Raw genomic sequence first — 15,382 nt, 5'->3', positions numbered from 1 at the left:
AAAAAATATGCAGACTTTTCATGATTTTTAATGGTTTCTGACAGTTCCCTATGCCTAGCCCCCTGCTCTCCTGCTGATATCCCTGACTACTTTGCTGAGCTGGCTGACTACTCTTACTTTGTAAGAGCCATCTGTTTAGTCCATCCTTCCCTGCCAGGATTTCAAATGATGCAGAAAGAAGAACTGTTAAACAGCTGCATTTCAGCATAGAAAATGGCATTTATTCATACTTTTTTGTAGAAATAGGTAACTGTGATTAATATAGTAGGTGTTATGTGGGCCCCTTTATCAAATTTTGGTTTGGAAGCTGGAGTGCAGCTGTTAGAATCGATACAATAGTTGCTAATACTCCAGTGATGCTGCTGAGAAATGTATCAACTAAATGTTGCAAAATTGTAAGAGTTTAGAATCTGCACCTGAATTACTGAGCTGCCAGATTGAAACATTAAACTTTAAACTTAGATTTTGGAAAAACTGTAAAAAAATTAAATTTAAAGTAATTGAAAAAAGTCTATTTCTGGTGAACAATCTGAAACAATTGGACTGAAAAAAAGTGTTTGGAAGGTGAACTCTTTAACATCCCTAAAGAACAAACAAAGGTTGTCTATTGTTTTGATACAATGTAATAATATTTCAGGTATACTTTTTATCAAGGCCCCTTCTGAAAATAGGGTACAGAGTAAATGCCCTCCCTGACCTTAACTAAAGCCAGCCCTGATCTAAGCCATGACATTTTCACTTTTGTTGATGTCCAAAACTGACAATTAAAGCAACATAATGGTAATCCAAAGAATGTATGCTTTTGGTATACATGTTTAATAAGGATTTATATTTTTATAATACACAAAAAACATAAATATCCTGTAAATCATATGCCTATAAATGGTGCAGAAGAGGCACTCACAGGTCAGCAGAGTGTAGCTTTGCATGTTGCACAAGGAGGGGGTGTGCAAGGGGATGCCTTGTGATGAGCAAATCTGTCTAATTCATGAAACATAGGGTAAATATGCAAAACATATTGAAGTCAATGAGCCTTTTTTTAGTGGTGACTTTTTTTTTTGAGACTTTACTAGTGCAAAATACAGTGGGAGTGTATGGGTGTTTTTTCACAGCAACTTTTTTTTATGTTGACTTCTTACATGCAGAATACATTGGTGGCTATTGGCATTTCACTCATCACTAATGCTGAGGGCCTCAAATAACAACCAGTGAAACAAACCACCACTATACAGCTAGCAGAGCACCCTTTATTTATTTGTATGGGTTTGCCATAGTAAATGTTCTGCATTCATTACATTGCTTCTGCACAGTTTCTTTCTGCTTTGCTCTATGTAAACTGCCCTTTGTATTTAATGTCTTTCAATGCTGTCCTCTCAGTCTCAGCTGAATTAGTTGGTTCTCTGGTAACTTATCTTCTTACTCCCATGGCTGACATACCTTGAACTCTTATCTCTGAAACAACAGTGTGCAGTCTTGAGATGACGTTGGAAGGCAACTTTGGAGCATTTGTAGGAAGCTGTTTGGGTGAACATCGATGTTGTCAGTCAAGGACTTGTAAAAACAGACAGACGTCTGCATTTGTGACATTTGAAAACTCACCTGTGTCAGGGCTCTGACCAGTCTTAGTATGACCAACTCTTCCATCTGAGGTAGTAGAGAGGGGAGTTTACTGACACAATGTAGAAGGCAGCAAAGAGTCTCTCCCTGACACTGCAATATATAGACAAAAAGAGACTAGTACATAACACAAAATGCTTTATTTATGAATGCAATGATGCCGGATTTGGTGCATCCCCACTTGATCAGAAACATCTGCTATATTTAGAAATTATCAAAAGCCAATACCCAGTTGATGATTCAGCAAAATCTCAGCATTTCTGCACGATACAAATTGCAATAACTTTAGTGTTTCACCACATGGAATCCAAAACAAAGGGTATGTCAACTAACAACTAACTTTTAGGTGGTTATTATTCAAAGGTCGAGTTTGTGAGGTTTTTTCTACCCCGAATAAACTCCCATTTCAAATGAAAAAACCTGAATGTAAAAAAACTCGATTGAATGCAATCTGGGAAAAATATCTTGAATTTATCGAGTTTATAGGCTAAACAACCTGAAATACCATTGTAAGATATCCAAAAATATTGAAGGCAAAACCATCTTCAAATGGTTAAAGGGACCTCTGCCATTGACTTCTACACAACATAACTTTTGATAAAAAAACCCCGTTAATATCATGTAGGTATTCTCCATTTTTATGTGGATGTTTTTTTTTTAACTTTTTACTAAGAAGCTTTATGGTTTGAAATCTGAAAAATGATATCCCACTTATCTTAGCAATCAGGCGGTATGGAAGTTAGCATGGAAGATGAATGGAAGCCTATACTGGAGCATAGGAAATTAAAAAGATACAGTAACTATAGTACTATGTAAGATATTATTCAATGTTTTGATTTCTGCTGGGTTTAAACGTGTGACCTGGTTATTTTCTGATCCTGGTATTGTCCCTTTCCTGACTCTGCCAGCCTGAACGCTGGCTTTGACTGTGTTGCCTCATGTGTGCTGAACCATGGACTTTTTCCTGCCTTGTCAGTAACCCTACTCGCCTGTTTATGCTCTGTCTGCCAGTGCCTACCTTCTGCCTTACCTTGTTAACCTTAACTTTGCTTCAATAAAGTGCTCCTGTTGGCCAAGAAAAGTCCTGCCTGTTTTCTAGTCCGCCTCCTCTTTGGTTTCTACTTTGCTTGAACAAGTTGCACCTGAGAAGCCCTGAATAACTCCTGGTCTGTTAATAAATGATACTATTTTAATAACCAGAATGACTTGCCTCAAGTGACAAAAAGTTGATGTAGGTGATATTCCCTTTTAATATCATCACTTGTGATAGTTGAATAAAAGTAACTAATTTTTGTTGAATATCCAGGGTTTGAGTTTTGTTTGGTATTCATTATTTGGTTTTGTGGAAGATTCAGAAAAATTTGTCCTCACTGTTAATATTTCAGGAATTTAATGAGTTACTGTAGTGACATTATGGATGGGGGCAGACAGATAACCCAACTCCCCTTCCAGTAGGATTAAACAGTTCTATAATGCCATATTTGGTTTAGTAAATTAAGAAAAACTGTGCTTTTCATTTCAATTTCATATTTTATGTCACACATATTCAATAATTATTTATTAATCTTATTTTGAACATAGATGTATTTTTGTCCTGAAACAGGCTAAAGCTTCTGCCGTTAATACAAATCACAATGGATCACATGTCCCAGGTGCAATGGCTGCCATATATGTGAAGTCTTGTAACTGAGCCATTTTTGTATGCAGGTAACACTTGTGTGTAAGGTGCCTATTGGCTTGAGTATGCACCACCAGCATTGTTGGATTTTGAGAATTTATAGAAGTTGAAATTAATTTCTTACCCGGTTTAATTTTTTAAGATGTTCTCTCCAGTCTCCATCACAAAAACAGTTTACATCTTCCAGTGTTAACACAGGCTCCTGGATACATATATACAACAAGAAAGAGATAGAGAGACAATTTACAGTAAATAGGTTGATTAACTATGCAATATAAGATAACCGACAATTCTGCTATTTATATTCAAGGGATACTAGGGTTGATCTGATGAGTTAAGGTGGCCATAGACTCAAAGATCCGCTCGTTTGGCGACATCGCCCATGTGGTCCCCCTATAAGTCGCTGACTAACTCAGTAACTGTTCAGTGAGTTTGCAGTTGATCGTCAGCATTCAGCTCAGATTCAAAAGCAACAGTTATGATCCATGTGGCCACTCTCTCTGATTGGTTACTGCCTGGTAACCAATCAGTGGAAACCATGAGAGTTGAAAAGCAGGAAGTAGTGTTCTGGTCTGTTATGTTACACATCCAGTCACTCCAGCCTTTATACATTACATTTTTGACTAACTAACTATATTAGAAACATGTTTTATTTTGCACAGTCTATCTATTTACCCAGTTTTTATTTTTACAATGAATTGTTCCTTTGAAGATGAAGGCACAGATAAGAATATACTGTACATGCTAAAAATAGCACAAGTGGTAAGGATGCTTTAATGCTTATGATTTCTAGCAATCAGCTACAAAATAAATTAAGAGAAACAAACCTTGAGTTGATGCAGCCAGTCCCAAAGCAGGGTGCTAAGAACTTTGGGATCACTCTCTGTGGATACGGCTGCCCATGCCCCCTCCTCATTGAGAAGGCTCTGCAGGGATAATGAGACAAAGTATTAGGAATCTCTCTATTTAGCATTTGATCAAATACGGATACCATCACTAATTTGCAAAAAAAAATCCAAATTGACATTGACTTTTAGGTAATTTTTGGAGATCACCACAAATTCCTTCTGCATTTCCCAAATTAACTCTGAGCTCCACAGTTACTACTAAGCTGATAAACAATTATTTTTTTATAAAATAATTAAATCTGATAAGTTGAATATTTTCCCTTTTACTATACCTGCAAGCATCAAAACAAAAGCAGAGATTCACCAACTTTTTAGACCATCATCAGTCAAATGTATTGGGGAACCAGTAATTTGGAACATACCCATCCCTTTTAACGTTTTCTTTTACTTTTCTGACCTGTAGATTTTGCACTTTTTGAATTATTTCATTGTCTGGTTCATTCACATCAGCCAAAGCTTCTGCAACACACAATGTATGTTGGGAAGTAATGATAGGTGTTTGCTCAGCCACGTCTCCACCCTGTAGACAGACAGATATAGGGTCAAGATTCAACCACAAATAACAGATGGCTTAATGTTAGTAACAAAGTTCTAATTCAATGTATTGATCCTGAAGAGCAGAGTTTGTACTTCAGGGATGAGGATTTCAGACTTTTACTAAGTGGTTCACGAGATATACAGTAATGTAAATGAATGTATATTAATATTTATATTAATGTATATTACAAAGTTGCTTAGAATTATGTTTTCTTTTATTTATGTAAAAAAAAATTGGGGGTCATCGTTCCCTGGAATTATCCCAGGAAAAAAACACTGCAGTGAATTCTGCCACCTAGGAGCTTTTATCTGAGTTTAGCAGAGAGTTTGACAGTTTTGAGTGACCCAATGGAGGATTTTTTTCTTCTGTACTGTTTTTCCATGCTTGATAGTATAGAAATAGGAACACCATAAAGAAAAGGGCTTGCCGGTTGTCGGGGTAAAATACAGGTCAGCTAGGACAGAAGTACTTGGAGGCATTCCTATAATTACACCAAAACAAATCAGTGATGAGCAGTAATTTTGTGGGACCTCATGGTACTCAACACAAGGAATGAATATCTACATTTTTTGTTACTGTCCTGGAATAAGTGACCTATTACATGGAGCAGATGCATGTAAAATGGAGGTAAAGCACTGATCTTGCCACAAATATGAACGCTGCTCAGTATAGGCCGTGATACATAGGGAAACCATACAATACTAAAAAAAAACCCTGCTGAATGCATAGCAACTCATAGAGACTGTGCCTGCCCATCTATAGTCATTGGACATGATGATTTTTTTATGCACTTCTAAATTGTGTTGGCAAGTTTTTTATATACGTTACAAGTATAATATAATATTGAATAATCTACCTGTTATGTAGATTATTCCTTGTCCTGCTGAATTTACTTATCTATATCACTCCATTTATAAATAATCCAGTCTTGAAACAGATGCCACAGGTTGGCCTTTAGTACGGGGGCAGCAAAGTTGATTTAAGAGGATATCATACCTTAATGCCACCTTTTTCACCCGTGAGCCACATTCAATTGTAAAAAGAGTTGAGGAGCAACACAAACATGACAAATGTTCCTGGGAGGTGCCAAATAAGGGCTGTGATTGGCTATTGATAGCCCCTATGTGGACTGATAGCCTACAGGAGGCTCTGTTTGGCAGTACACCTGGTTTTTATGCAATCATATCTTGCCCCAAATCAGGAATTAAAAAATAAGCTCCTGCTTTGAAACCACTGTGAGCAACATCCAAGGGGTTGGGGAGCAACATGTTGCTCGTGAGCTACTGGTTGGGGATCACTGCCTTAAAGGGATACTGTCATCGGAAAACATGGTTTTTTTCAAAATGAATCAGTTAATAGTGCTGCTCCAGCAGAATTCTGCACTGAAATCCATTTTTCAAAAAAGCAAACAGATTTTTTTATATTCAATTTTGAAATCTGACATGGGGCTAGACAAATTGTCAATTTCCCAGCTGCCCCAAGTCATGTGACTTGTGCTCTGATAAACTTCAATCACTCTTTACTGCTGTACTGCAAGCTACAGTGATATCACCCCCCCCCCCAGCAGCCAAACAAAAGAACAATGGGAAGGTAACCAGATAACAGCTCCCTAACACAAGATAACAGTTGTCTGGTAGATCTAAGAACAGCACTCAATAGTAAAAACCCATGTCCCACTGAGACACATTCAGTTACATTGAGAAGGAAAAACAGCAGTCTGCCAGAAAGCATTTCTCTCCTAAAGTGCAGCCACAAGTCACATGACTGGGGGCAGCTGGGAAATTGACAAAATGTCTAGCCCCATGTCACATTTCAAAATTGAATATACAAAAATCTGTTTGCTCTTTTGAGAAATGGATTTCAGTGCAGAATTATGCTGGAGTAGCACTATTAACTGATGCGTTTTGAAAAAAACATGTTTTTCGATGACAGGATCCCTTTAATAAATAGTCTTTAGATAATCAGATGTGATATCCACACTGCTATCAATACTTTCATATTTAATTTTGACCATTTCAGTTGCATGTGAAAAGAAACTGTAAAATAATTATCTCTGCAACTTGGCAAACCAATGACATTCACTTAGTAGAGGACTAGTTTTATTAGGTACTGAACTCACATTTGTGTTATAGCTTCCTGTGCTTGACTGGGTGTTTTGTGAGTGCTTCACATCAGAGCTGGGAAATGTTGTTTGGACAATATCATTATGACACATTCCACTACTACCATTTTCTACCTAGGAAAAACAGAAAAGAAAAAAGAAAACCTACAGTGCCAAGTCAGAAACAAACTCATACATAAAACGTAATATACCTGACACACCCAATGGAACATAGGACACAAAATGACTAAGGAAACTAATAAAAGTTTATGCGGACATAAACAGAGTGACAGAGTGAGCATGAATGATAACTGATTAGGAGCCACCAGTTTCTTTGGAATCAGTCACATCTGACCTGAGGTATGCATAAAGGTGGCCTATAATTAAAGTCTTCAGGATGTTTGGATATATATATATATATATATATATATATATATATATATATATATATATATATATATATATATATATATATATATATATATAATATATATATAGCACGTATAAAGGTTAAGTGTGCCTGGGTGCAAAATGCAAACAATAAGATAAGAAAGGGCTCCTTTTGCACCCCTATCCAGTCACTTACTATCGTGCTCCCAGTGAGCAGCAGTTGCAGGATTCCAGTATCATAGCTGATCTGAGTCTTCAACATTCCTCTTCTTCTCCTTGCTGCTCTCTCCTTTTCACTTTCATCATCCTCACAGGCAGGTTGGAATTCAGACATGTTTGAGGGTTCCCTGGCCACTCTTATAATAACCTGGTGCAGAAGTTTATGTGCAGCTTCCCTCTCCAACTGAACCCAGGGCCCTCCACATCCTCGTCTACCACCAGCGAGCTGTACCAACCTACGGCAGGTTACTACCACAGGCTTTGGAAGATGACGGAAACACCGAGCCTCCTGCCCATGAAGGAGATGTCGTTGGCAGGTCATATACTGTGATAATGTGAATCTTGAAATACATGGAGGTATGCAAGGGAAGACAGGCCACTGAGAGCTCAAAAACATAGCAAAGTCATGCACCCGAGACACCTGGGAAGCTGTTTGTATGGAGCCAGGGCGACGCAAACGAACAAATCGTATTGCATCAGCTGAACTAACACGACAGGCATACACCAAGTAACAAGCTATGAGGACTCCTGAAATGGAAAGATAATCCCCATCACCATTACATAAAAGATCATTGACATATATGGCCTAGTTCGTGCCTCCTTCTCCGTTTGTGGAAACCGGAAGAATAATGACCGTCTCACTTTAAGAATTTTTTCTTTTTTAGGAATAATTATACACATAAAGGAATAATTATCCAGAATGATTGAGACCATGGGTTTTCTAAGTAAGTGTTCCAGGAAAGCAATCTTTCCCTAACTTAGATCACCATACCTTACATCTGGTAAAAAAACATTGTTAGGCACCTCCCCCTCAGAGATTATAATCATTACTTACTACTTACTCTGGCCCAGGGCAATTTTCAGAAAGCACCAAATTATCTTCTTCCTTCTTGATGCACACCCAGTGCGAAGCTGGAAAGTACCCCAGGCTGGTGCACTTTTCTGCTAACAGGAACAACGGCCTGGGGTTTTATGTAAATGATTATAATAACTAGGGGTTGCCTAACAATTTGCCACCAATATGGAGCCATGCAGCTTAGTTAGGATCATGTGCAGGGTACTGTTTTACTATTACAGAGAAACAGGAAAACATTTTTTAAAAATTAGAATTAATTGGATAAAATAGAGTCTACAGAAGATGGCCTTCCTGTAATCCACTGCTATCTGGACAAATAGGTTTCCAGGTAAGGAATCCCATACCAAAATTAAATGAAAGCATGGAAACCCACTCAAAACAGCCCAGAGGCTCATTTTGGGGATGGCAACCCATAGCCATAGCAATTCAGCATGTATAAAATCTGCATTTTGTTTAATAAGAGGGATTAATCTTTTTGTGCATGCATAGTTCATTCTGTTACAGTACTAAAACTGCACAGTCTTTTATGAATGTTTTTCCTATGAATCTGCTAAAAATCCCCAAGACTAATAGAAATCATAGAATATAATTGTGTTTGGCCAACCCTAGGGTTTTTACTACTTTGACATCTCTCTGAGGTGGAGTTATAGCAGTTACCTGTTCGTCCCAGTCCTGCATGGCAATGAATAGCCACTCTCCCCTCTCTCAGAGCAAAAGCAATGACCTTCACTGCATCCAGAATCCTCGGAACAGGAACCACACCAAAATCAGGGAGACCAAAATTATAGAAAGTAACTATAAAGAGCATAGTAACAGAGTCAGGCTAATGAGCACAAAAAAGTATCACAAAAAGTAACAAATTAATTTATCGTTAATGGACAAAATTATAACAGTGATAAAGTGGTTTATGGTAAAAAACTATTAATGCAAAATGAAGTTGTGATTTTGGCTTTTTTGACAACGTTTCATTTGCCACTTTATCACATTAGAAACTGCAGCAATAATGGTATGTGTCACCTCTATTCATATGGATACAGCATATTATATACAATATATCTAGCAAGTTATGTGGTATAAATTGTGACTAAAAGTATGCACTTCTCTTGCTTACTTTTATTCATCTCAAAATAAGTATAACACTCATTTCCAAACATTCTTCAATGTATCTTCTAACAAGCCATTATTATAGATAATATTTATGGAGCATTCCTTGGCCAAATGCAAAAATTAATTATTTGGTGCATCCCTAATAACAGCAGGAAATATGGAGTGTTGCTTAAATGTACACAAACACTTACTGCCGGCATCCATGAAATCCTGAGGTCTGTATGAGAAGCCACTTTGAGGATCCAGAGAGTCCCCACAATGAGGATGTTCCCAAGGTTGCTGAGCACTGATCACAGACCGTATAGCATACCTATCATATATATATATATATATAATGTATGTTTATTATGTCCCTAAAGACATTAAATAGACATAAATTGTTTGGGAAGGAGGGTTCCTGTCATAGCATTGAAACTGTTTTTCTGGATGTAAGACGCGATTATTCTTATACCAAGTACATTTAAATTAATATGCAATATTAGAAAATAAGTCACCCCCAGAGTAAACGAAAGTCAGGGACTCTCATACTCTCAACTCTCATACTGTGAGTTACAGAGTTTATCCGCTCTGATTGGCTTTTTTTCCAGCACACGTCAGCAATTTGCAATGTGCTACTGATGCACAGCATGATTGAGTTTTTGCAGTAGAGAAAAATGTCGCCAAACGAGCAGATTTTTGAGTCTATGGCCAGCTCTTGGGGTATGTTTGCTTACAATCAGCAATTAGCTTTGAACAATCACCTACAAGTTAGATAACAAAAGCAAAGCTCTGATTAGTTGCTATAGGCAACATCACTGGTGATATTTATCTCCAATGTTAGCAAACACACCCCTCTTCTGGTGTCCCAGCATACTTAGAAGCACATTTATCAAAGGTTGAATTTTCGAATTCATGTGAGTTTTTTTACAACTTCCCTAAACTCCCATAAATTCGAAATTCGACCAATCGAAATTTATTTTTAAAATCAAATTTTTCAAACTCGAATCGAATTCAATCAAACTCAATTCGAGTTTTTTCTCTGAAAAAAACTCGGATGTCAGGAAGGCTGCAAACGTCTCCAAATTGATCTCCCATTGACATAAACAGCAATTCAGCAGGTTTTAGGTGGCGAATAGTCGAATTCTTTAAGGGCCAGAGTATGATAAATCTTGAAAATCTAATTTGAATTTTTAAAAAAAACTTGAATCGAATTAAGATAACTCCCTAGTCTAATTTGACAGTTTTGACCATAAAACAAATTAGAAAATTTGAATTTTCAATTTGACCCTTGATAGATCTGTCCCTGAGCTAGTGCCTATAAAGGCTGTCTAGCTTGCTGTGAAGTGCTTTAAGATCCATGGTAGAAGAGCGCTATATAAACGATTCCTTTCTGTTACATGAGTTATAGGCTAGATCTTACAATTACCTCCCTCCAACTCACCAGAGAGCCCTACCTGTGGAATTGGTCAGTGATTTTGTGTTCCTTCATTAGACGGGTGGAGGGACGGCTCGTAGCCAAGATCTCCTCTGTGATCCTGAAACCACAAAAATAGTTGCAGTCAAATACAAACGCAAAGGTGATCTTTATGCATGTGATCATAGCAGAAACCATTATTATTGTCTTGTACATACATTAGTACACTATTGCACAGCGCTGCAAAATATGTTAGAACTTTATAAACCTGTCTAAATGATAATATTCTAATCATAACCCCAGACTCTACCCTGGAATGTGTTTATACTGAAAACAGCTGCTTTCTAATTAATCGTACCCTTTGCTTTACATATACTTTATTGACATAAGCACACTATTTGTGTCATTGTTACTCAGATGTGCACTGCTGCAAAATGATTCGATTTTACATATGCTACAAATTTGCTACTTATCAAACAAAAATTATTACTTAGGAAAGTGTGCAAAGAATAGCCAGACAAATACTCCTGTGAAGTCACACATATGCAATATTTGCTATTTAAAACAATTTGCTTCATATCCTGTCTTCCAAATCAAATACGAAAACAAAGGCATTTGTGCACATTGACTATTTCATTGGTTGGAAGTGCAAAACTACTAAGAGGTGCAAAAATGAGCCCTTAAGTGGCTATATACCAAGATATATACCAAGATATATACCAAGATATATACCAAGATATCCAAGCATCTGATGTAATGGCTGTACTTCAGTTGTAGCCACAGAGTTGTATAGTACCTTGCCCTCAGAAAGCCAGAATCCAAGCAATTCCCTGCCCATATAAATGCCACAAGTGTGCCAGCATGGCACCCAGAAATTCATTGAATGTAAATTGTACTTTGTGCTGCTTGTGCACTTTTGACTTACAATACAAAATGATGACTTTTTCAGTTGCTCTCATTGTTACTGAGAAATAACAGATTTCATACCATGAGGAATAAAGTCCCCGGATAGCCTGCTGTTTTTCACTCCAACTCTCCGGACCCTCGTAGCGGCACTCACGGCCCCCGCAGGTCAAAGAGCAAATGACACGAGGAGGTATTGCCTTTACCAGCCGTTCTCGAGTATGCGAGTAGCTTGGACCTGGCTCCTTTGTAGAGGATCTCATGTTATAAGCAGAAGGTGGAGATGGTTAAAGGCCTTTTGAAAACAATTGAAACAGTAAGTGAGGATTGCATACCAGAGTTAACAAGCAAAAACATCTTTTAAAAAGTAAATTTAATGGCAAATTAACTTTAATAAGTCATAATATATTCTTTTCTTTGCAAATTTACAACTTGTCTTATTTTTTTTTATAATGAATTTGCTGCCCTCTTCTGCCTTTTTTCATCTTTTAAATGGGGTCACTGACCCCTTAAATCCAAAAAAATATTTCTACTTTTCTTTCTATTTAGGAATTTTCCTTTTCATTTTTTAGTTTTTTCTTTCATACGACTGCCTGTTTGCTTGGGTAAATTGGACCCTAACAACCAGACAGCTGATAAAACTACAAACCAATTTCAAGGAATCACTATAAACAACAGAGTTTCAAAAAGTTGGGCTTCGCTGGTGACCTATTATTGCTAGTTCAGAACACTAATAATTCTTTAAAGAAAGATTTAACAATACAAAAGCATTTGGTGTATTTTCACGTTACATAGTCAACATGAAAAAATAACATTTTAAATATTTTTGGATTTTATCAAACTCAATATAAAAGAAATTAAATGTGTGATCAGATGAAAGAGTTGGGTGTGTTTTCCTACAGATTTTAGGAGACTGTAAACTTTTAATGTTACCCTTTCAGTAAACAAAAAGGGCTTACAATGTACTAAATGCAAAAATGTTGAACCTCAAAGGTAAAATAGGTTGTTTTAAATGCCATTATTCTTTAACTAATCTGCCTTTATTGAATAGACAATCGCATTTACAGTTTGACTTGACTCTGAATGAGATTCTGAAATAACATATTGCAAAATATGCCAATCAACATCTAAAGGAGAATTAAAAGTTTCTGACTTTAAGGCAGTGATCTCCAACCAGCGGCTCGTGAGCAACATGTTGATCACCAACCCTTTGGATGTTGCTCCCAGTGGCCTCAAAGCAGGAGCTTATTTTTAATTCCATGGTTGGAGGCAAGTTTTGGTTGTATAACAACCAGGTGTACTGCCAAACAGAGCCTCCTGTAGGCTGTCAGTCCATATAGGGGCTACTAAATAGCCAATCAGTCCTTATTCAGCACCCCCAGGAAAAATTGCATTGCTCCCCAACTCTAGGGCCCCCTAGTCCGACCCTGATGCCCCCTAGTGCTCATTTAACTTGCGCCCCCAAGAATACTAAGTGGAGTGCAAAAAACATGTGGCAATGCAGAAATATCGAACAATTTGCAATTTACATACAGCCTGCTACACTTCTATAGTCTCTTCTCTGTCTAAAACAGAGATAGTATTATAATCAACAAAAATTGGCTGGGTAGTTCTTCATTGGAGTGTATTATATGGGAATTAGACATTCTTAAAATAAAACCTTTATTATATCCTAATAAAGGGGGCAAACTTAGAACCTCCCTAGTAAGGGCAAAATTGCAGGGGAAATTGGTATCAGTCATATATTCCAATATCTGCAAGCTGGTACAGTACTAGAGGGCCTGTGCCTAGGCTGGTACCGTTACATGGGTGGTGCTCAGATGCCTATATGGTAGGAAAGAAAAATAAAAAACCTCTTCCCCGCCATCGGATACATTCCCACGAAATCCAGCGGTACAGGTAGTGGTTATCTGGTGTGGGTTGCAGGTGGAATTGATATTGCGTGTAGGGATGTTATGTCATGACATCACTTCCACCTATGTCATGTGCTGATGGGCACAAAGATCTGGTGCCTAAGACATTGCCAGACCAAAATACTACCCTGACGAACTGTAAATGGGTTTTATTGAAAAATTACTTAAAATCACTAAAAGGAAACATAGATCCTATTTTTCTTACAGTTGACCGTTTACTTTGGTAACACTAGCTTGACACAGAACAGCCTGACATTATAGCTAAATGATGGGGGTATTGGTTAATTGGCAGGTTTTAAAAGTTAAATATTTTTTCAGTAGGAGAGATAAGAGCAAACACAAAAATGCAGAAAGATATATTTTAGCTTTCTGGTACTGTTAGGAGTCTCTGTACTATCGTGTACCTGCTCAATAAATATATATATATATATATATATATATATATATATATATATATATATATATATATATATATATATATATAGTCGATATTGACTCTTTATGAATAAAAACTGCAATGTAAAAAACAGCAATGTAATCTTGGCTTACTAAGACTGAAGTATGTACTGTGCCCTATTCTATCTACATATATTCTACATAGTTTCATCTTGCCCTAAAGAATAAATAGGTTACGTACCTCTTTCATACAGACCTTCTCTTCAACATTGAGTCTCAATCTCCCAGCACTGTGCCCAGATACTATTCAGATCAATGTGTTCTCTGAGCTAATTTTAGCCCAACAACTAATATGAATCCTAGTTAGCTTAATCCTCTTATCTTAATACAGGTTCCTTCAATTCAAGCTGCTCATTAATGTATGAAGATGTGTTCAAGAGCAGAAGTCCATAATAACCAGTCAGCAATTAGAATTGATGTGTATAGTTCGGATCACAAAACCAATTTATGACTGGTTGATGGTTTTTGTACACAGCATGTGCAGTGTTAAAGAGGATGCCTCTATGGGCAATATACAGGAAGTTATATATTTGAAACACTTAACTGCAACAGTTATGGACATTTTATAAATCTATACATAAAACTTCCAATAAAGCAAACATTTATAAAGAGGCCACCATATCAGATATAAAATTAGTTATGTGGGGGTCGGGTTAAACCAGACCCGCACCTAACCCGTCCTCCAGGTTCCTTTTATAGACCCACCCCACCGATGATGTCAAAAAGGGGCGGGGTGAGCAGCTGCCAGGCTATAAAAGTGGAAGGTGGAAGCCGGCAATGTAAGGTGGCGGGAAGAGCAGGATGAAGAACTCGACCTAGAGGTGCCTGCCACCCACAAATGGCGGTGCAAGGTCGGCCGAACCTGACCGACCCACGGGGCGCCCCGCACATCACTATATATATCAAACATACATATGACACACAAAATCTGACTGATACAAGAAGAGTGCCACAGCCCTGCTCATTATAGCTTACAATCACATGGGATGATGTAATTAAAAATGCAATCTGTTGGTTTTGCCACTAAACAATCATATGTATAATTTAGCCCCTTAAAGGATATTGTCATGGGGGAAAACATGTTTTTTTTTTTTTAAAAAAAAATGCATCAGTTAATAGCGCCACTCCACTGAAATGGTGTTTTAAAAGAGCAAACAATTTTTTTTTTTAATATTTAATTTTGAAAACTTACATGGGGCTAAACATGTTGTCAGTTTCTCAGGTGCCCTCAGTCACGTGACTTGTAACTTCAGTCACTCTTTACTGCTGCACTGCAAGTTGGAATGATATCACCTTCCTCCCT

General features: G+C 37.4%; 1 protein-coding gene across 2 annotated transcripts; it reads right to left on the bottom strand.

Annotated features, from left to right (window-relative positions):
• Window positions 1-797: 797 nt before the first annotated feature.
• Window positions 798-15,185, bottom strand: LOC108711260 (protein tyrosine phosphatase domain-containing protein 1). Of its 2 annotated transcripts, XM_018252826.2 has the most exons (12): window positions 14,261-15,185; window positions 11,795-12,005; window positions 10,848-10,928; window positions 9,606-9,724; window positions 8,965-9,102; window positions 7,429-7,979; window positions 6,861-6,977; window positions 4,601-4,723; window positions 4,123-4,221; window positions 3,420-3,497; window positions 1,600-1,710; window positions 798-1,516 (listed from the first exon to the last, which is right to left on the bottom strand). In XM_018252826.2, the coding sequence occupies exons 2-12, from the start codon at window positions 11,971-11,973 to the stop codon at window positions 1,409-1,411; spliced, it is 1,704 nt and encodes a 567-aa protein (XP_018108315.1). In that variant the 5' UTR covers window positions 11,974-12,005; window positions 14,261-15,185; the 3' UTR covers window positions 798-1,408. The 2 variants fall into 2 exon arrangements, with proteins under 2 accessions (XP_018108315.1, XP_041442561.1); XM_041586627.1 differs by having other exon boundaries at window positions 798-1,710; window positions 14,261-15,184.
• Between the last annotated feature and the right edge of the window lie 197 nt (window positions 15,186-15,382).

The sequence above is a fragment of the Xenopus laevis genome, chromosome 3L (assembly GCF_017654675.1).
Source record: "Xenopus laevis strain J_2021 chromosome 3L, Xenopus_laevis_v10.1, whole genome shotgun sequence".
In the NCBI taxonomy this organism is placed as follows: Eukaryota; Metazoa; Chordata; class Amphibia; order Anura; family Pipidae; genus Xenopus; species Xenopus laevis.
The sequence above is the reverse complement of the archived record's forward strand: the minus strand, read 5'-3'. Positions and strand labels throughout refer to the sequence as shown.

Bases quoted from the DNA above. Each gene is read 5' to 3' on its own strand.
- LOC108711260 (XM_041586627.1), bottom strand. From the start codon at position 11,973: ATGAGATCCTCTACAAAGGAGCCAGGTCCAAGCTACTCGCATACTCGA. The intron at 10,929-11,794 runs GTATGAAATCTG...TTGTGGTTTCAG, and splicing joins CGGGGACTTTATTCCTCATG to GATCACAGAGGAGATCTTGG. The intron at 1,711-3,419 runs GTAAGAAATTAA...TATATATTGCAG, and splicing joins ATCTTAAAAAATTAAACCGG to TGTCAGGGAGAGACTCTTTG.